The sequence below is a fragment of the Bufo bufo genome, chromosome 1 (assembly GCF_905171765.1).
Source record: "Bufo bufo chromosome 1, aBufBuf1.1, whole genome shotgun sequence".
NCBI lineage: Eukaryota > Metazoa > Chordata > Amphibia > Anura > Bufonidae > Bufo > Bufo bufo.
Window position 1 is genome coordinate 716,218,259 of NC_053389.1, and position 22,063 is coordinate 716,240,321.

Sequence of the window (22,063 nt, forward strand, 5' to 3'; positions counted from 1 at the left end):
TTACGTATGTTCCATTCAGGCTCGGACTGGCCCACAGGGGAACAGCGGAATCCCCCGGTGGGCCCCTGAGAGAGGTGGGCCCCTAGTCCACCAGCACAGAATCTCAAATAACATATATCAATATAAAAAACTGGGTAGACTATCCAGTTTATTATTATAGACGCATCCAAAGGTTAAGATGGCCTCTAGGAATAGAGGCAGGCCAGCCAGTATCCTCTCTTCCTTGGGGCCCATCTTTTGAAGTTGTTGCAGAAACCCCCATAATCATATATCATAATAATCGTATAGCATCTTGTTGCGGTCTGCCTCTGTGTGGGCAGGTAATATTTGCATGTCGCTGTACAGTGGGCCCCCAGAATGAATATTACTGGTGGGCCCTAAGCATCCCAGTCCGACACTGGTTCCATTGTTATATACTTAACATCAAAAACTAGTACCAATATTCTGGAATTTGTAGTCAGCACTTCAACTTTTGTACCAAGCTGGCACAGAAAAACTGGTCGGATGCTTTCATGTTGATTTCCTGTCGCGAATAGAGGATCTTCTTCTGCCACATGTCACTGGCGGAACAGACAGTGGCACCCATACAAAGGACTGGACTGAATTTCCACCTCTGTGAACTTTCCTTTGGAAGCAGAAATAACTGAGAGGCCACCTTAAAATTCTCCCTAATGAGCAGCCTCAGATAATGGCGGGATGTTTTTAGCTGGGTGCCAGCGTGATGCTTGGGTCCCTTTGCCTGTAATTACATTGCTTTGTTGTTGAAGCCTAATAATGCCTTGTATGGTGACCCATAAAATCATGCATCCTCTTTGTCTCGCTCTAATCCTTTTAGATTCCATCCTGCCTATAAATGGTGGCATTATTTGATGTCAGCGGCAAATGCTCGAGCCCCTGACAGGTTAAATCTGCTCCATGTGCCCCAACCCGTGGATGCAAATAAGCAGTAGGAAAGAAGAACCATGTCCCTAGTTCATTTCCAGCCAATTTACTCAGCATGTGTTTGTAGAACCGCTGACTCTTCATGTTAATCTACAAATGTCTAAATCACTGCGAAAGGTGCACCACAATGATATGCAACTGACAACACTGGCTAATCCCTCAAGCCGATGTTAAGAACTGAGACTTTAGCCAATGTATTCCTGTCAGGAACACATCGGAGCCCTTTTGCACCACTGTCAAGGTATCTCAGTGTGGCATGGGTTCCTACCACTAGACTACCTATGGTGTGTGAACACGGTCTGATAGATGCTAAGATACAACTTACAGCCAAGCTCCCACCTACCTCCATAGTGAGATCACTCAGATAGTGGGGGAGATGATAGGGCTGTAAGCCCCACCTCTAACAGACCATGTGACACTGGCTAACAGGGGCAACAGAATGCTACCAGCAGTACGCAATGGCACATTCTAAACATATCAAGAAAAATAACTGAAATAAAGTGGCCTACGCTGTAGGTAGTCTAGTGGTAGGAATCCGTGCCACACTGAAATACCTTGACGGTGGTGCAAAAGGGCTCCGATGTGTTCCTGACAGGAATACATTGGCTAAAGTCTCAGTTATTAACATCAGCTCTAGGGATTAGCCAGTGTTGTCAGTTGCATATCATTCTGGTGCACCTTTCGCAGTGATTTATGTATTTTTATATTCGCATCCACACATTATCCCATCTTGTGTAGGATGCTCTTGTGGTGCATGTGGTCCCCTGCCGACATCCTCCATTGTATGCATTTTTGCTGGGGATTGCCGTTAGCAACGGATCACATGCGGAGGAACTGATCCCCCGGTTATAAACACGCCACAGTGTTTGGGGTTTTTGAGCATTTCCTCCCATTTAGGCCACTTTATTTCAGTTATTAATCTACAAATGTCCTATAAAAGCTTTGGTAAGACAAAAGATTCTACAGTTATCCAACAGAAAATATATTTACAGGCATTTATTTTTGTTATTTTATTAAAAATAATTATTATATACCTAGAAATTCCAGGATTAATGTCAGTATAGTGCCACCTGCTGTTTCTACTGAACAGTCCATCTTTGTCCACCTTACTAAATGTACTGAGGTGGACACACAGGCTTAGTCTTGCTTCTCTCTCTCTCTCTCTGCTCCTTTAGGTTCAGTATGTGGAGGGATCCATGGTTTGGAGAGCCAGCTCCTTCTGAAGTTGCAGCAACTTCTCAAAGAAGATTCTTAGCAAATGTAGCTGTATTCCCATTTGATCAGATTCCTTTCGGAGAAGCAAAATAGATGCTGCAGCTTCAGATCCCTACACATTCCTAAAAGAGCAGAGAAAGCGAAGACTGAGCATGCGTGCCCACCTTAGCACACTTACTGAAGTGGACACAGAGACTGTTCAGTACAAACAGCAGGTGGCACTATACTGAAATTATTCCTGGAATATTTACTCTAATGCTCATAGTGGGCTGGATTCAACCATAAATAATATTTTTTTGTCGGATAACCCCTTAAAGAAAAAATGTTTATTGTGTTTTCCTCCAAATGCCATATATGTATGTTAGATATATTCCATGTAATTAATATATATACTGTAATGTACTGCACACAAACGTATTTTGCTTCCGTGACCGTTCCGTTTTTTTTGCGGATAGGATGCAGACCCATTCGTTTCAATGGGTCCACAAAAAATGTGCACAGCACACTGTGGGCTGTCCGCATCTGTATGTCCGTTCCGTAGCCCCTTAAAAAAGATAGAACATGTCCTACCGTCGTGTGAATGTAGCCATAGTCTGAGGCTGATATAGGTGGCAGTGCCATGGCTAATGATCACTGTGCCGCAATGCTTGTAGGGGGGCAGAAGTTATTAAAGAGAAGTAATTACTGCCCGATGGACAGTGTGTGGGATGGAACCCCAAGAGGTGCCAGGTAGACCTGCTGTTGACCTGAGAGAATAGACCTAAACTTGTCCTTTGTGGAACTGATCAGTGTGCTGGACAGATTGAAGGTGTTTTTGAGTGGAAGTTGTGCAATCAGTCATCTAAAGTTGTGACAGGAGTCCAGAGGTTCAAAAATGCCAGATCAGTATGATGTAGCGAGGCTCGAGTATCATCAGAGAGGCAGTTGGCAAGCGGGCTGAGGAAAGTCCTATTACCAATCTGAAAGAGAATAAAGTCTTCTGTTTGACCATTACGATCATTACGAACTACAAAATGAGAATGCTGATATGGTAGTAATGCAGCGGACACAGGTAGACAACCTGTGAAAGGATTTCCAGGAATATACCATCTAAGGATACTTTCACACTTTTTTCATGAAAAAAACGGAACCGTCACCCTTTGACTTTCAATATATTTAGTGACCGATACATTTTTTTAGGGGATGCCCCGGCGTATATCGCAGGCGTCATTGACTGCAGAGACTCTGTTGTATTGTAGGGGTTAATAATTCATGTCATCAGCAAGGTTTGTTAATGTTTCAGCCCGCAGGGGTGTTTATGTGTCCAGTTTATTTGCTGTGCCTTACATGGGTTGCTGGCCCCGCCTTTCCCTCCCCCGTTAGCCATTCATGAGGTCTGCTCCTGCCCCTCCCCTAGAAGTAATAAATAGGAGGGCTTACCTCATTTTCTGCCTCTTTCACTGGCACCTTCACCAGGAATTTTCCCCCTGCTGCAGGTATGAGGAAAGGGCTGTCCTGGCTGCCATGTCTGCGAGGATCCAAGCAGAGGGACCGGGGTTCCTGTCCTGCCTGTTGGCTGGTTTGCAGGAGCCACCTCCTGCTCCACCAGCCTCTTCATCTGTGGGTGGCCGGCGGACCGCATGGCGAACCCGCCCACCGTGCCGCTGGAGCCCTACTGTACCCTCCTCCTCTCTGCCTAATGTATCCCATTCTAAGAACCGGGGGGGGGGGGGGGGGTTGGGCACTATACCCAGCACACCTGCCAGGAGCTCTGCTGCTCTTCCGGCCGTGCATACTGTGGCCCTCTGAAGTCATCACTTTGCCCATTAGTTATCCCCCTGCCCTTATAACTGCCATGGGCAATCATCCCTCTGCTGAGGAGCTTCCTACCCCCTCCGCTGCCTGTGTGCAGTCTTCTGAGGATTCTGCACTGGCCACCAATGTGTCTGCTTTACCCCCTCCCCATCACCTCCATCCCAGCCCCAATCCATGCCCCTAATGACAACCTGCACATACGTGCGGTTTTAGATCACTCACATCCACCTGCCATGCCCATTCCACTACAAGAAGATTTAGACTAGCACTTTCTTATTCATAGTCATAGGTGCATATCCATAAAGCAAACATGGTTGATAGAAAAATAATGGCTGCACACACATACAAACAATAAAGCTCAGAAATGGGGGTCATACCATTTGAATTTAGAATGACCCCCATTTCTCAGCTTTATTGTTTGTATGTGTATGCCCATTCCACTGGCGCCAGCAGGGCATTCAACTGATCTGCGGAGGTGCTCGCGCTCCCCCTCTCCTGCTTGTTGCGCTGATCGCCACAGCAGGGGTCGGTCGGACTTTCACAGGCATAGTTGTTCCCGCCATCGTTCGCGATCCACGCGGCGGAATTGCAGATCAGTCCACTCCCAGTCCTCATATTGGCTGTCGCCTTCCTACCGTGCCAGCTCTGGCAGGTCTCAATCACGTCAGAGGTAGGCATATCACTTCTTAGACTACCTCTGTTGCCTTGTCCTCTGCTGGATCTCAATACTGGAATTAACAATGCAAGTGTGAAAGTAGCCTAAGCCCTCATGCACACGACTGTTCCGTTTTTTGCGGTCCGCAAAAGCGGGTCTGTGGTGTATATAAAATGCATTTCTTTCCTTTGTATAGTGGACTGGGGACAAGGTTACAGTAACTGTTTGTGTACTTAAACTATTTTATTGCAATGAGCATATTCCTGTACAAAATGCTGCTTAGCAATGTTGCTATGTACAGAATGCCAGCTCTTGTTTGAGACGTGACTGAGGAGGAGTTGCAGGCAGGACTGACTGGCCTTAGGGCAGGGGCAAGATTTCGCCTGGGAAGAAGCTCCAGAGTGGTCCACCCGATCAGAGTCAATTGAGCATAGATTGCAGAGGGTCGAGATAGGTCTCAGCAGTCAGTCGGGCAAAGGATAAAAAAGACCAGATTGATACTACTACTAATCAAGAAAAGCCGCCATTCCGCAGAACAAGTTGTGCCTTGCTGTCTACATTTTATTATGGAATAAAGAGCATTCCTTGGATTTCTTTAAGTGTGCCCCACAAATTAAGATGTTAGAGCCATCCAGATAATCTGCTAGTCGTGCACTTTGCTGACAGTTTACTTTACAAATCTCAGCAATCACACGCATTACATCAGCCTACAGTCTGTGAATGAACTCCAGATTGTTGGACTATATCATTTACCTTCTGTTGGTTTTACGGTAGTGGAAAATGTGGAATTTAGCACTTATTATGGGGACAGACTCCCAGGAAATGGGAGCATCTTCTATATCCACTTGTTAAGGGATTGTTATGTAAGTGATTGTCTGATATAACTTTTGATCGTCCATAAAACAAATAAATAAATACAAGCCAGTTCTAACTTTGTGTTGACCACGCAGATGTCACCAGGGGCGTATCTAAAGGCTCATGGGCCCTGGTGCAAGAGCTCAGCTTGGGCCCCCCTTTCCTCAATGCTTTGTGGCCAGGGAGGCACATAGCCTTCATGCTGCCTGAGGCAAAAATTGAAACGCCCCCCCCCCCCCCATACCAAATTCTTGACCCATTCCCTTTCCTTCCAGTCAGAGGTGTAACTTGACCATCATGCACTGGTGTCTTCTTATGCGGCACAAGGGGCTTTGGGCCCCTTCAGGCTCCTGGGCCCGGTAGCGACTGCTACCTCTGCAACCTCTATAGCTACGCCCCTGGATGTGACTATTCCAATGAGGCCTGTAATTAGCAGCAGTCATGGCTCCAATTCACTTCCTGGCCTCTGGTCTTATGGGAATGGTGCAGTGTCACCCTGGATAGGTGGTCATTTTTTTTTTTTTTTGTGGGACACAGTTTAGGAACATTGGGGTTGTTGGTTCCTAAACCCTTTAAACGACTTCAAAGGTAGAACTGGCTTCCTGCATTGTAGATTTGTATTCATTTGTTTATTTGTTTAATAGAAAGTCAAAAGTTGATGTAATGTATAAAATTTTAAAGGGTTTGTATAGCGTAAAAGGCTTTTCTCAGAAACAACACTACTCTTGTTCATGTGTTGTGCCGACCCCATGCACTTGAATGTAGCCGAGCTGTAATACCGGAAAGAACCCATGGCCAAGAGTAGTACTGTTTCTAAGACAAGAATCAGGACCGTTTCTATCTTGTACATCTCCTTTTAAATATGATCTTGTTCTTAAGATCAACATTTGAATAGAATGCTTTAGATATTTCCACTTCTCTCAATTTCAAGCACAAACAAAGGTCTTTCCATGCACACATTGTGCTAATCTCGAGGGAGAGGAGGGTGGGAGGAGGACTTATCGTACAAATAAAAATAACAGATTTCTGCCCTTGACATTTCTTCCCCACACCCCTCCTGTGTGGCACATTATTTGTGTCATCTTGACCTCCCCAAGTTAGAAAATAAGCCTTCTTCTATGTCACCATAATGGAAAGTAACTAGTGGATTACAGGTAATGATAATGAATGCATTTCATATATTGTCCTATATCTCAATATATAGTGTGCTATACATAGTCAGCTGGTTATTTACATATCTGTTTCCCTACATTGCGTTTTTATAAAATAATATAAATATATAATAATTAGGTAAATCAAACCTTAATTTATCCATGCAACTTAAAGGGCATCTGTCAGATTTGTACCTATGAAACTGACTGACCTGTTACATCTGTGCTTGGCAGCTGAAGGCATCTGTGTGGGTCCTATGTTCATATGTGCTGGCATTATTGAGAAAAATGAAGTTTCAATATATGTATATGAGCCTTTAGGAGCAATGGGGGCGTTGCCATTACACCTAGAGGCTCTGCTCTCTCTGCAACTTCTGTGCCCTTTCCAATTTGATAGACAGGACCAGACATGATGATGTTTTCACTGCCTGGCCCTGTCAATCAAAGTGGAGAGGGTGCGGCAGTTGTAGAGACAGCAGAGCCTCTAGGTGTAATGACAACGCCCCGGTTGCTCCTAGAGTCTCATTTGCATATAATAAAACATAATTTTTCTCAGCAATGCGGGCACATATGAACATGGGACCAACACAGATGCTTTCAGCTGCCAAGTGCACATGTAACAGGTCAGCCAGTGTCATAGGTACAAATCTGCTGACAGATGCCCTTTAAAGTGGCACTGTACTTTCATTAAAATTTTGATATGCTATAGGGACAATCCAAAGGTTTAGATCGGTGGGTGTCTCAGCGCTCAGACCCCAACGGATATCTATAACAAGGGGAGAGGAGTGCGTGCTTAGCACTCTCGTCTTGATGCACAACACGGACCATAGATTTTCTATTAAGTCCATCTCACCTCCTGTCCTGCAGTGAGAAAAGGGAGTGCACTAGGCACACTTTTCTCCCCTCATTGTAGGGATTGATGGGGGTCTCAGCGCTCAAACATCCACTGATCTAAACTTTTGATATGTCCGTATAACATATCAAAAGTTTAGTGAAAGTACAGTTCTACTTTAAGTATTCCAGAGTAACTGCAGTTAACCCCAGTTACCCCTTTGATATAGCGGGTTGTTTGGCAGAGTCATTATACTTGATGTTGTGAACTGAGACCCCATCGATCTTTCCATTGCTTATATAGCACCAACCTATTCTGCAATGCTGTACTTGTGCAGATCAGTAGGTAAAAGGGTCCTTTTCATTCATGCAGCTTGGTTTAACTTCCCAAACCTGCACATATAAAACCTTTCCATCCCTGCAAAGTATGGTAAATAATGATGTGACATCCCAAACGGACTCCTGCAGCATTGCATCAATGAAGCAAGAACGGTACACCACGCTTCCCTGCGCATGCTTCCAATGGCTTCCCAGACCCATCTACCAGTAAGATCTTCAGTTACTATCTTTTGCAGGGACAAAAGAGTATCATATGGGCAGCTTTGAACCCTAAACCCCAACTGCATAACAGCATGCTTGTGGTGGTTTAGTGGCCTCAAAACAAGTGACAAGTATAAAAGCCCCTAACGATGACTCTCCAAGGGACTGAACTAATAATTACTGGATGGTAAGAATATATTAACACTCGGAAGAAAATCTGTCCTGTGCATCTAAATAGGGTTGTTGTTCTGCATATCATGTGCATGAATTCTTTGGCTGTGGTCTATTTCCCTGGAGAACAGAAGGTTTGGTTGTTAAAATTCAAAGTATCCAATCTTTTTCTCCCTCCGACATCATATGTCGGGGGAGAGCTAGGAGCTCCCCATACACATTAGTTTGTGGTCCAGTCCTGCCTAACTCACTTGTTATACCCTCTCTTGGTGAGATAAAAAGGGTTCCCTATTAACCATTTCATTCAGTCATTAGGGCAGTGCCTGGACGGCCAAATGGCCAGTCACAAAAATGTAAATACAAAACTTATTAAAAAAAAAAATGCAAGTAATAAGTTCTCCTCTATTGGAATTTGCCAACTAAAGTCAAGTACCTCATGGCTCTGGTGCTTCATATGGGACCCATGGCCTTTAATGTTTTGGGGCACATGTCACTCTCAGACTTCTGCTGCTGCATAGTTCTCCAAAATAGTACACACATGATACACTTAGATACCACTGTCTAAGCAGATTAGTTTACATTATTTAAAAGTATAGTACACTAATATAGTCACTTACCTGCTGCCTGCACTCTTGCCTTGCGACTCACCACAGTCCCAAACCGATTTTGAGCCACACAGTCATATTCACCCTGGTCAGATGACCCATCCTCTTTCTTGGCATGGAAGAAAGGAATATAGAGGGAGCCATTGGGAAGTGGAATTACGTTTGCCTCATTCCACAGGGGAGCACCATTCTTCCTCCATGTAATGGTAATTGGCTGGACACCATCTGCAGAGCACAGCAGAGTAAAGGGCTGTCCAGGCATTGCCACTTCATCACTGGGTTCTGCTGTAAATGCCAACTCCACTGAGTGACCTGGACCTGAGAGTAAACAAAATACAACCATTATCAACTAGGATTACCAGAGGTTCAAATTCCATCTTTACATTACCTATCCAAAATTACAAGACCAAGCTTGGAACTTTTCTCAATTTTTGCAGATGTTACATGAGTATGAATGGGATTTTTATAATGGGATTAGCCTATTACTAATATACTCACATCAGGCTTCCCTGATAAATACTGAACATGGCTAATTGGGTTCCAAATTGTATTCACTCTTGAAAACACAGTGTCACAGATTTCCTAAAGTGTCTGAGCCTAGAATCTGTCTAAAAAGTGGTCGAATTAGCTCAATTTTAGCGCAATTTGGCGCAAATAGGGTTTCTACATTTTTTTCCAACTTGCTTCGTGAGGGGACAGGGCTTAGAGAAAAAGGGCAGAGCTTTGTAGGAATGGGGTATGGCCTAATATACCCCATTTTGTGCCAAACTTGTGCCAAAATTCTGGTGCAAAATGCTGTCTCAAAGAAAGCCAACCAATAGTGTGAATACAGTTAGAGAAAAGGGACTATCCTTGCACCAGATTTATCATCCAGCCTGACCCCCTGTGGTAATGATAAATCTGGTGCAGGTCTAGACAGCCTGTTTATGCCATCTATATGATTAGTAAATCTGGGCCACAGAATGTATTGGATACAAGTTCTGTTCCTTATCATACTTAGACATTAGAGTAGGATCACATCACCTATTCATTTTCCGTTCTTCTGATCCGTCAGAAGAACAGAAAACACAAAAAGAAAAAGAAAGATCCTTTACTTTGAGCATCCATTGCGCTAATTTTGCATCAGTTTTAGCCATTTCCACCTGAAATCCGTTTTTTTTAGACGTGGAGGACTTTTCCTCCCGTAAAAAATAACTGACCTTAAATGGATGCCAAATGGGTACAATGGGTGCTCAAAGTAAAGGATCAGTTTTTTTCAGTGATGTGAACCTACCCTTAGCGACTTTTCTTTTAATGGTAACATAAGACATCTACAGTTATATAGCTGGCTACACAAATTAGATAAATGTTGCGAAAATGAGTTACCTGGAAATAAAATCCCCCTGTAAAACCATTGGTTCAATATCCTAGGACTACCTTTGACACATATGCAAAGCACTATGGGGAGATTTATCAAGACTGGTGCTTTCTGCACCTGTGTTGACATCCCCTGCACTGCCGAAAGATTTGCCTAATTTGTGACGAATTAAGACATGTGGAACTGGTTAAGCAAACTCTTTTTGTTTCACACTTTGGATTTTCCTTTCACTGTAGTTCCAGCACAGAATACCCAGGGTTGGACTGGCCTACTAGAGTATGTACCACAGAATCCTTCTGAGGGCCCAGTCTCTGAAGCTGTAGTGGGCCCCAAAGGTACAAGAGAGTGGTTTGGAGGGCTTTTAGAGACACTTGTCACTAGGGTCTTTTTTCTTTTAATTCAAAACCTATTAGACTTTTTTTATGTTATAGCGGTTGGGCCCCAAGAATAATTTACAGTGGTGGGCCGAAGGAACCCCAGTGTGACACTGATTAACAATTTTGGCAAGTTGCTCATTTTTCAAACCCCTTTCCCACCCATCAAAGTAAGTGCTGATTTTCTGTAACAAATTTCTTGTTTTCCTCATTTGCAGTTTGTCTTATCTAAAAACAACAGATGTATCTAGTGCCACCCACACTACTAAAGTGCTCCGCAGACAGTACATCCAGACTTGATCTTAGTGAGTCCAACAAAAACTATATAGCAACACATATTGTGAGCTGTGTGATTTCTTGATTTCTCTTAGTGCCTAATGTCTTTCCTCTACCAGTAACCTCTATGTAATAGGTCCATAGTAATCTGCCCTTGAATTACTACAGTATTGTATACTATAGTTTATTTTGAATATTTGACTTTTGTATGTCATTTGCAAGTATTTTAAAAACGTACAGATCCGTGATGTACTAATACGTAAATCGTCTGTTTCTTACATATTCCACAAAAATGGTGGCAAGTGCTATTAATTCTGTATTATTTAGATCTGCCCTAAAAAAATTTGCTTCTTAGGGTGCATATGATGCCCCATGGAGTCATATTCCAGCACACCGTCCTTGTGCATGGAGCCTTATGCAGGCATTGCCGCATGTTACATCCACCATAAGAGTTTTGTAGGAGACATACTGATGACCAGAAATAAACTATTGTTCTGTAAGAAGAACTCCTTTTTATATATTGTCTATTAAAATTCAGTCACTAGACTTTGCAGTTTTAGGAAAAGCAACTTGCAAAAACTAGGAATACGGTTTTCTAACAGGTTCCTAATGGAACAGTTAGGAATCTATGTACATATGAACAGGACACATAAAGCCTCAACCCCCATGATCAGCACTTGGGAACCAAAGTTTAATAGAACAATTATTAGAAAGTGGCATGTCTAGTCTTATGTGTTAAAAGTATACCATTTCAATACAATATAAAGCAGGAATCCATCTTTTGAGGGCCTTTCTATAAGACAGAGGACTTGTTGTGAATGTCTATGAATAGATATGTCATCATCTCAGTCTTCTCACCACAGGACATGGCCACACTCATTTGCATACATTGTGGAATCCCAAACAGCTAACTGATCCTTTCCATTTGGTGGGTATAGAAGGAATCACAGGCTGCGGTTGTAAGGGAATCTTAGCAACAAAGGACCTATGTGGTGATAGATGTCCTATAAAGTAGGTTGTCAAGTGTAGAATATCTGTTTTCATAAACCATATTGGGAAATTATGAGTTAATAGATGTTCTCATTGTTTGGTTATAGTGGAGAGTGACCACAAGAGCCTCTCTTGAACTGAAGAATCTTTTCTGTCCTGTATTACACAGACAACCCATTGACTACAATGTGTATTGGGATAAAGGAGAAAAGCAATCCAGCACTCCAAAAAAGAATTTTGAGCCGTCGGTTCCTTTATTACAGTGATAAATATTCGTACAGTGATACAACCTCCATTAGTGTAATTCGCAGTCTACGCGTTTCGAACTAACCAGTTCTTATTCATAACTTGGAGTTATGAATAAGAACTGGTTAGTTCAAAACGCGTAGACTGCGAATTAGACTAATTGTACTAATTTTTATCACCGTAATAAAGGAACCGACGGCTCAAAATTCATTTTTGGAGTGCTGGATTGCTTTTCTCCTTTATCCCTGTCTCAAGAGGTCTCACCATGGATTCCTGTGCACCCAAGGACTGCAATATAAGTGGCAGATGAGCTGGTTTACCCTACAAGTCTTACAATGTGTAATGCTTAATTTTCCCATTGGAGGTGCTGCAGGAAATTTTACATTTACTACCAGGTTTCTCACATTTGATCACTGGGGGGTCTTATTGTCAAGTGTCCCTTTTAACCAGCCGGGACTGTCCAAAACAGAGGGTTGGAATCTTTAAATGGGTTCTTTTGATTCTCTTGACTTAAAATGGCCAGAAGCAGCCTTTCCTAAAATGTGAGCAGGACTGGTTGCCACCACCTGCAGAGCTGCCTAACGGGGAGTAGGGTGGTGGGGTGTCACTACACACTACGCTCTGGCACTTGCATATACTACACATTAGTGAGCGATCCTGTCAGGCTGCTCAGCCATGATGCTTTATTTTCATCAATACCATCTATTGTAGAGCAGTGTAATGTGCAGTGAGGCTGCGGAATATGGCAGCGCTATAAGTTGCGTAAAATAAATAAATAAAAATTCCCCCACCCCCCTAGACAGCAATGCAAGTAGAGGCAACCAGTCCTGCTCACATTCCTGGACAGGTTGCTGGTTGCCATTTTAAATCATCTCTGGAGAACCCCTTTAACAGATATTCACAATTCAATGAGCTGAATATTTCTCGGTCTATAAAGAGCTCCATATGACGAGACATATATAGTATATATCTAAAAAAATAACAGATTGCTGGAAAGATAAAATTAAAGAGGACACTTTGAAACCAATAATCCAAAGCTAATATTACTCAACTCTTTACCAGGCACTTAGCCTACTTAAGAAGATACCATTATGTCTCATTGGTTTCAAAAAACACTTATCACAATGCAAGTGTGAAAACGCGTAAGGCTGGAGACCCAAAGAGCTTCCTGTAATCATCACAGCACTATCGTCGTAAGCAGGAGGATTCCCAGTAGCTCACACAGTTGCAAGTTATTGAGTTACACAGATAATTCATGGATGGAATTCCAAGATTTTTCTCACCAACGTTCTGATTTTTCCCAGCTGTGGCTCAGGGACACTCCACCTGTTTTAATAAATTAGTGACTTTCATCCTTCCTGCGGTTTCTTTGTTTTAAAAACGATTAACCCTCTAGTGACGCACAGAAATATGGATGAAGGGCTACCAAACTTATTAAGTCACAGCCCTTGCAAATCAGGTACCCCCGTGTCATCTCATGATTTATAGAACACTTGACTATAGTGCACAAGCCAATTCCCAAAATACATTTTTTTGTATTTAAATAAGAAAATGATTAATGCAAAGATTTACATGCACAGCGAGCCCAAGAAGGGAAAGGAACGGAGGACAGGAGTGGTGGTAGCAATGTTGGAGGTAGTAGGCATAGTTGCGGTCCTCACATTGGCGCTGCTCTGGTGTGTGCACCCCTTGTACCCTCGAGGCACACCCTGGGGTTTGGGGTTCTCCTGCCTGGTGCTGGTTCGGGGTGCCTTTGGTGTTGGTGGGTGCAAGGCAGGGTCCCAGATGAACTGCAAGGCAGTGTTTTGACAACTTAGGTGTTTGTGCATACAAGGTTGATGCCAGTTTAACAGTTCTTTACTGGCGAACAAAATTCAAGCACATCAGTTACAGTTCTCGTCAGTCGTGGACCAGCGGATCTTGCACAGTTTTGCAGTTTTCCACAGCTCTTACACTTTCAAAGGCTGCAAAGGTGGTTAACGGGCCAAGTTGTTGTCTCTCTGAGTTAATCTTCCAAATAATGCTCTTTTGTCTCAAGCATCCACTCATAGAGATGCAACATTTTGATGCTTTCTTAGGCTGAGTTCACATGTCAGTTAGTTGGTCAGTTATTTCCATCAGTTTTTGTGAGCCAAAACCAGCAGTGAAGCCTACTTTGCACCTTTTCTGTGTTTTTGACCCACACCTGTACTTTATCTCTGTACTCACAAAGCGGTGCTTCAAATTCCCACTGCGAGTTGTAGTCCTTAGCAGTTCCTCGGTCTGCCTCCAAAGTACGTCCAGGCTCCTGAAGCTTTACATTTCCTGGACAAGTTGGTTGCGGAGTTGACAACTCTCTCAGACCAGTTATCTCCACAGTTTGTGTTTTACGCCCCACTTCTTCACACTGGAATGCTCCAAAAATGTCTCCTTTTTTTTTTTTTACCTCCTTAGAGACTGGTTCAAAAGCTTTTTCTTTCCACTCTATCCAGGGCTGTTTTTCTACTTACTCTCACTTCTCTTTCTCTCCCTGTTCTGACCTACACATTGCTAATGGGAGGGTGGCACATCTTCATCTAGCAACATTTAATACTGGCCTGTTAATTCCTTGACAGCCTGTAGCCACATCTGAAAACATATTTTAACCCCATTACCAGTGGAGCACTGCACATGTAAATTCATTTTCGAGGTTGTTTTTCTACTAATGATCTATCCTCAGAATAGGTCATCATGTCTGATTGGCAGGGGTCAGACACCCTGCTGATCAGCTGTTTGAGGAGACCAAGGCGCTCCAGTGAGTGCTGCTGCCTCCTCACAGCTTGCCAAGCTCAGTGTTGTACATTGCATAGCGGCTGTGCTTGGTATGGCAGCTCTGCCCCATTTACTTGAATATGACTGAGCTGCATCTAGGCCACATGACAGATGAACGTGACTTCACTAGTCCAGGGTAAGCTGCAAAACTCACAGGAAAGCTGCTGCCTTCTCAAACAGCCGATCGGCGGGGTTCTCGGAGTCGGTCCCCAACCGATCAGATACTGATTCGGAAAACCCCTTTAATTTCTAAGCCATGGTATATACTTACAGGTTCTATGAACGCCTTGCACCATGTCCACTGCAATTTCTGATGGCTTTCTAAGGAAATAGATCACTTAAAATACCAATTTTCAATACCATATTAAGGAGGGAAGGTGACCTGAGAAATTCCACAGGATATGATCACTGGGTGGTCTGACCGCTGGGATCCCCACCAATCACACGAACAGAGATCATGCCTGCCATTTGAATGGAGCAGTGGTCATGCCTGTTCACTACTGATCCATTCAAACTCTATAGGACTGGCAGTGACAGCCAGCCCCACGCTCTGCTATCTCCATCAGTTCCGCAGACTCTGAATTGACAGGTAGCCCACATGCTTAACACTATGGGCACAGGACCGCCAGATTAGAGTAATTATCAATTTATAATGCAATTGAGCTGATATCCTCCTCAATATTTGATTGCGTCCCCTTCATTTGTTTACACAGGTATCAGTGGCAATCAAGTGTTAGTGTCAAATATTGCTGACATTTCTCTCCTGGAATGCTGGTCTCCGCAAAATCAAGGAGATTTAGGATGGTCTCCTCTGGGGTATTGCCACCCAAACTAAGCGTTTCAATAAATTATTCATTCAAACATGTCAGGAAATAGTATTCTAGAGGAAACAGCTGTATCTAATACTGCTCACACATGTAATCTACCTTTTTTCTTCCCTTTACACAGGCTGGGTGCGTTGTTTGAGACAGTGAATGGGTTAAGATGCCTCCAGAGTTTGGAATTTCGCTGCCAGCTGCCTCCAGACGAGGATTTGTTTAATTGGCCGAACATCATCCTGTTAATTTCACTAACGAGTGTCTAGTTCTCTGTGTATTGCTAGGATGGAAATCATAACTACTGCGAGTACTCACTGAGGCAAACTCAACCTGATTCCAAGTGCAGGAGACAACATCAAATAAAAGATAGTGCTGTATGTCTGTATGCAATGTGATCATACACGGGATAGCAGGCCCATACACTTTCTGCCGATCCCACTAAAATAAGTGGCTTTGGCTGGCAATAATCTAAGTCATGGGCTACCTGGCGAGTTTGGCAGCAACATACATTGCACGGCCAAAGATCTCCTGCATCACAACCAATCATATGAGACATGACGAGACATTGAAACCTGATGTCACAGTAACTTGCAGATTGTGCTATGAACCCATTCACTTTCATTAGTTGCAATGCAGTCAGCGATACACTGCATTCTTTGGCTTTACAACTTGGGTCGCGGCCACATTCACTGTGTAGCCCTAGCCTAATGTGCATGGTCAGCCTTAGGAACCATTGCTGCAGAAGGGAAGGGGGTGGAATTTGCAATTTTTTGCATTGAAAGAGAGAGTTGCAACTTTTTCCAGTCATTTGCGCAAATTTTTCATGTGCAAACCAATGAGACAAGACTTAGTGAACATGAACCTGTCATAGAAGAAAATAACCATTAGAGGTCAGACTTAAACCAAATACAATTAAGCTGATTCATTAAAGGATTGTAATTTTGATCCAATTTAAAGACAGGCGTTTCAAATACTTCAGTCTTTTTTTTTACTCCATGCCCCCATATGTCTTGGGCCATGTTCCTCCGTGGATTTTCAGTAAAATCTATTGCTGAAGTTCAGGATTTCTGATATAAGTTTGCAACTGCTACATGGGGACAGGAAGTACTCATATTAGAGTTAATTGGACATCCATGGGAATAATGAACATGCTGTAGATTATAAAACCCACAGGACAAGTTTTTTTTTTCCAGAAGTATTTGAATGAAGAATTTTCAGGTGCATTTTGTGTGGATTTAGGTACGGAATCTATATGTCCATCCTCAGTGTCTGAACATGACCAGGGCTCCACAAGTCATTACCATCCAACAGTGAAACTAAAAGTTTGCTGCGTGGAAGGTTTAATGTGTAACCGAGGCTGCTCTGTGAGATGAAAGCTATGTAAATAAATACATATGCATGTATAAGGTCCACAAAGGTCTGTCGTGACCTATGGACTTGGAAAAATAGCAAAAGTTTAGGCAACAAACTAGAATAAATAAAAGTAAACATGTAAAGGAACTTTAAAGGGCTTCTGTCACCCCACTAAACAGTTTTTTTTTTTAGTGTACTTATAATCCCTATACTGCGATTTATCCATACATAATGTGATTAATCATTTTGGTTCAGTAGATTCTGCTAAAAACTGACTTTTATAATATGTAAATTACCTGTCTAGCAGCAAGTAGGGCGGCTACTTGCTGGTAGCAGCCGCATCCTCCTATCCTAATGACGCCCCCTCCGCATGTTGACTGACAGGGCCAGCGGACGGGATCTTTCTCTGCTGGCCCTGTTTGCTATTAAGATCTCGCGCCTGCTCCGTACCTGTCTTCAGTCGGCGCAGGTGCACTGAGAGGAGGATGCTCGCTCGGCCGCTCCATCCTCAATGCGCCTGCGCCGGGTGTAGATGTGACGTCATCGGCGCAGGCGCATTGAGGATGGAGCGGCCGAGCGAGCGTCCGCCTCTCAGTGCGCCTGCGCCGATTGAATACCGTTACGGCGCAGGCGACAGATTTTGAATGCAGACAGGGCCAGCAGAGAACGAGCGCGTCCGCTGGCCCTGTCAATCAACATGCGGAAGGGGCGTCATTATGATAGGAGTATGCGGCTGCTACCAGCAAGTAGCCGCCCTACTTGCTGGTAGACAGGTAATTTACATGTTATAAAAGTAAGTTTTTAGCAGAATCTACTGAACCAAAATGATTAATCACATTATGTATGGATAAATCGCAGTATAGGGATTATAAGTACACAAAAAAAAAAAAAAAATGTTTAGTGGGGTGACAGAAGCCCTTTAAAAGAGATAGTTGTAACTCGTAACCAATCCAATTGTAGTCTTAAAATTCATAAAGCCCTGTATAAAAAGGCTACAAAATCACTTGGCTGGCTAATTGAATAGAAGTCTTATCTGATAAACCAGCATCAAACATACCCTGGTACAGCTCTATATTGTGCATTTTATAAATACATACAGTACATAAATCATACTCTTCAAATTGCTTCCACTTGTAGCTTAGCACATAAGCAGAAGCTAGAGCTTTCTACACCATACTACTATACTATATAGAAACATAGAATGTGTCGGCAGATGATAACCATTTGGCCCATCTAGTCTGCCCAATATACTGAGTACTATGGATAGCCCCCGGCCCTATCTTATATGAAGGATGGCCTTATGCCTATCCCATGCATGCTTAAACTCCTTCACTGTATTTGCAGCTACCACTTCTGCAGGAAGGCTATTCCATGCATCCACTACTCTCTCAGTAAAGTAATACTTCCTGATATTACTTTTAAACCTTTGCCCCTCTAATTTAAAACTATGTCCTCTTGTAGCAGTTTTTCTTCTTTTAAATATTTTCTCCTCTTTTACCTTGTTGATTCCCTTTATGTATTTAAAAGTTTCTATCATATCCCCAGTGCCTTGCAAAAGTATTCACCCCCCTTGACTTTTTTCATATTTTGGTACATTACAGCCTTAAGTTCAATGTTTTGTTAATATGAATTTTATGTGATGGACAAGAACACAATAGTCTAAGTTGGTGAAGTGAAATGAGAAAAATATATAAATAAAACTATTGTATAGAAATAGGAAACAGAAAATTTGCATGTGTGTTTGTTAGGAAGCCCATAAAAAGCTCTGGTGCAACCAATTGCCTTCAGAAGTCACATAATTAGTGAAATGATGTCCACCTGTGTGCAATCTAAGTGTCACATGATCTGTCATTACATATACACACCTTTTTTGAAAGGCCCCAGAGGCTGCAACACCTAAGCAATAGGCATCACTAACCAAACACTGCCATGAAGACCAAGGAGCTCGCCAAACAAGTAAGGGACAATGTTGTTGAGAAGTACAAGTCAGGGTTAGGTTATAAAAAAATATCCAAATCTTTGATGATCCCCAGGAGCACCATCAAATCTATCATCGCCAAATGGAAAGAACATGGCACAACAGCAAACCTGCCAAGAGACGGCCACACACCAAAACTCACGGACCGGGCAAGGAGGGCATTAATCTGAGAGGCAGCACAGAGACCTAAGGTAACCCTGGAGGAGCTGCAGAGTTCCACAGCAGAGACTGAAGTATCTGTACATAGGACGACAATAAGCCGTGTGCTCCATAGAGTTGGGATTTATGGCAGAGTGGCCAGAAGAAAGCTATTACTTTTAGCTAAAAACAAAAAAGCACGTTGTGAGTTTGCGAAAAAAGCATGTGGGAGACTCCCAAAGTGTATGGAGGAAGGTGCTCCGGTCTGATAAGACGAAAATTGAACTTTTTAGCCATCAAAGAAAACACTATATCTGGAGCAAATCCAACACATCACCCAAAGAACACCATCCCCATAGTGAGACATGGTGGTGGCAGCATCATGCTGTGGGGATGTTTTTCAGCAGCCGGGACTGGGAAACTGGTCAGATTTGAGGGAAAGATTGATGGTGCTAAATACAGGGATATTCTTGAGAAAAACCTGTACTGCTATAGCAACACTTGAGTGATTTAAGGGGAAACATGTAAATGTGTTGGAATGGCCTAGTCAAAGCCCAGATCTCAATCCAATAGAAAATCTGTGGTCAGACTTAAAGATTGCTGTTCACAAGCGCAAACCATCCAACCTGAAGGAGCTGGAGCAGTTTTGCAAGGAGGAATGGGCAAAAATCCCAGTGGTAAGATGTGGCAAGCTCATAGAGACTTATCCAAAGCAACTTGGAGCTGTGATTGCCGCAAAAGGTGGCTCTACAAAGTATTGACTTTAGGGGGGTGAATAGTTATGCACATTGACTTTTTATGTTATTTTGTCCTATTTGTTGTTTGCTTCACAATAAAAATAAAAAAAAACATCTTCAAAGTTGTGGGCATGTTCTGTAAATTGAATGATGCAAATCCTCAAACAATCCATGTTAATTCCAGGTTGTGAGGCACCTTTAAGGTCATGTAGAATAGAAACCACAGCTTTTGTAAAAATGCGAAAACTCAGTTTTTTTTACTGTAGTTAACTAGTAATTAGGGAGGCATTATTTCTCCTGGGGGAAACCACAATCTCCTCCTCAGGAACTTAGGTGGAGGGAGATGGTAAGGCATGTTTCCAGGTGCCAGATGGATGCTGAGGGAGGGGAGGGGGCACATGCTCTGTCTGCTCCTCCCTAGTGACACCTATAAGACTGGGATTTTGGTTTGTTGTTGGTACACTGTTGTGCTCCTACAAAGTATGGTCTTTAACAGAAACACTTAGAGAGTTATACTCATTGACAAAAAAATAACAGACCATGAAGGAGCTCGTGGAATCAAAGAATCAATGCCTTCAGAAAGTCTTCAGAACCTTTCCCTTTTTCACATTTTATGTTATGACTTTGAGCTAAAATTAAATAAAAATCATGCTTTCCCCCATCAATCTATACTCTACATCATATAATGACAAAGTGAAACAAGCATTTTTAGAAATGTTTAATTTAATAACAAGGAAAAACTGAAATTTCACATGGACATAAGTATTCAGATCCTTTGGTATGGCACTTGAAATTTAGCTCTGGAGGCCTCCCATTTCTCTTAATCACCTTTGAGATGTTTCAACACCTTGATTGGAGTCCACCTATGGTAAATTCAGTTGATTGGACATGATTTGGAAAGACACACCTCTGTCTATATAAGGTTTCACAGCTGATGCATATCAGAGCATAAGCCATGAGGAGAAAAGAACTGCCTGTAGAGATCAGAGGTAGGATTGTGTGGATGCACAGATCTGGAGAAGGGTACAGAACATTTCTGTTCCACTGAAAGTTCCCACGAACACAGTGTCCTCCATAATTCTTAAATGGAAAAAGTTTGATACCACTAGCACTCTTTCTAGAGTTGACCAACCCGCAAAAATAAGTAATCAGGGGAGAAGCCTTGGTAAGAAATGGTCGCTCCAAATGTCCTGTACACCAAATATCCTGTGTGCAGATGAGAGAAACTTTCAAAAAGGTCAACCAGTGTCACTGCAGCACTCCACCAATCTTAACTTTATGGAAGAGTGGCCAGAAACAATCTTCTCTTCAGTAAAAGGCACATGAAAGTTTGCAAAACTCTCAGACAACAACTCTCAGAAACAAGATTCTCTGTTCTGAAGAAACCAAGAGTGAACTTTTTGGCCTCAATTCTACAAGTCATGTCTGGAGTAAACCACTCACTGCCCAATACCATCCCTACAGTGAAGTATGGTGATGGCAGCATTATGCTGTAGGGGTGTTTTTCAGCGTCTGGAACAGGAATACTGGTCAGGGTTGAGGAAAAGCTCTATAGAGCAAAGTACTGCGATATTCTTAATAAAGATTCTGATCCAAAGTGCTCTGGACCTCAGACTGGATCGAAGGTTCCCCTTCTAACAAGACAATGAGCCTAAGCACACAGCCAAAAGAAGAAGTGGCTTAGGGACAATTCTCTGAATATCCCTGAGTGGCCCAGCCAGAGCCCTGACTTAAAAGGTTTCTGTCATGAGAAATAACGTTATGTAGCTGACTGACATTAGCGATGTGCTAATGTCAGCAGTACATAACAGTATGCTTTATATAACTTACTGCCTGCCGCCGTTCTCTTAAAATAAAGACTTTTATAATATGCTAATGAGCCTCTAGGTGCTATTAGGGCGTTGCTTCAGCACCTAGAGGCTCCGTCTACGCACCCTTTGGCACACCCAGGTCCAGTTGATTGACTTTCGAGTTCCCCTCAGTGTCCCGTAAATCCCACACCTGCGCCGTCCCTTTTAGTATTCGGCGCAGTGAGTGAAGGACGCGCTCCTGCTGCAGGCTTCCTTACTGCACCTGCGCCGAAGGAAGGAAGCCGGCAACAGGAACGCGTCCTTCAATCACTGCGCCTGCGCCAAATACTAAAAGGGACGGCGCAAGCGTGGGATTTACGGGACACTGAGGAGAACTCGAAAGTCAATCACCTGGACCTGGGTGTACCAAAGGGTGCGTAGACCGAGCCTCTAGGTG

General features: G+C 43.0%; 1 protein-coding gene across 1 annotated transcript in view; it reads right to left on the reverse strand.

The window, feature by feature from the left end:
• IGDCC3 (immunoglobulin superfamily DCC subclass member 3) overlaps window positions 1-22,063 on the reverse strand; it is a 127,194-nt gene that overhangs the window by 82,540 nt on the left and 22,591 nt on the right. The window contains exon 2 of the mRNA XM_040415620.1: window positions 8,772-9,077. Coding sequence (XP_040271554.1) covers window positions 8,772-9,077 — 306 coding nt within the window. The remainder of the gene's footprint in view (window positions 1-8,771; window positions 9,078-22,063) is intronic.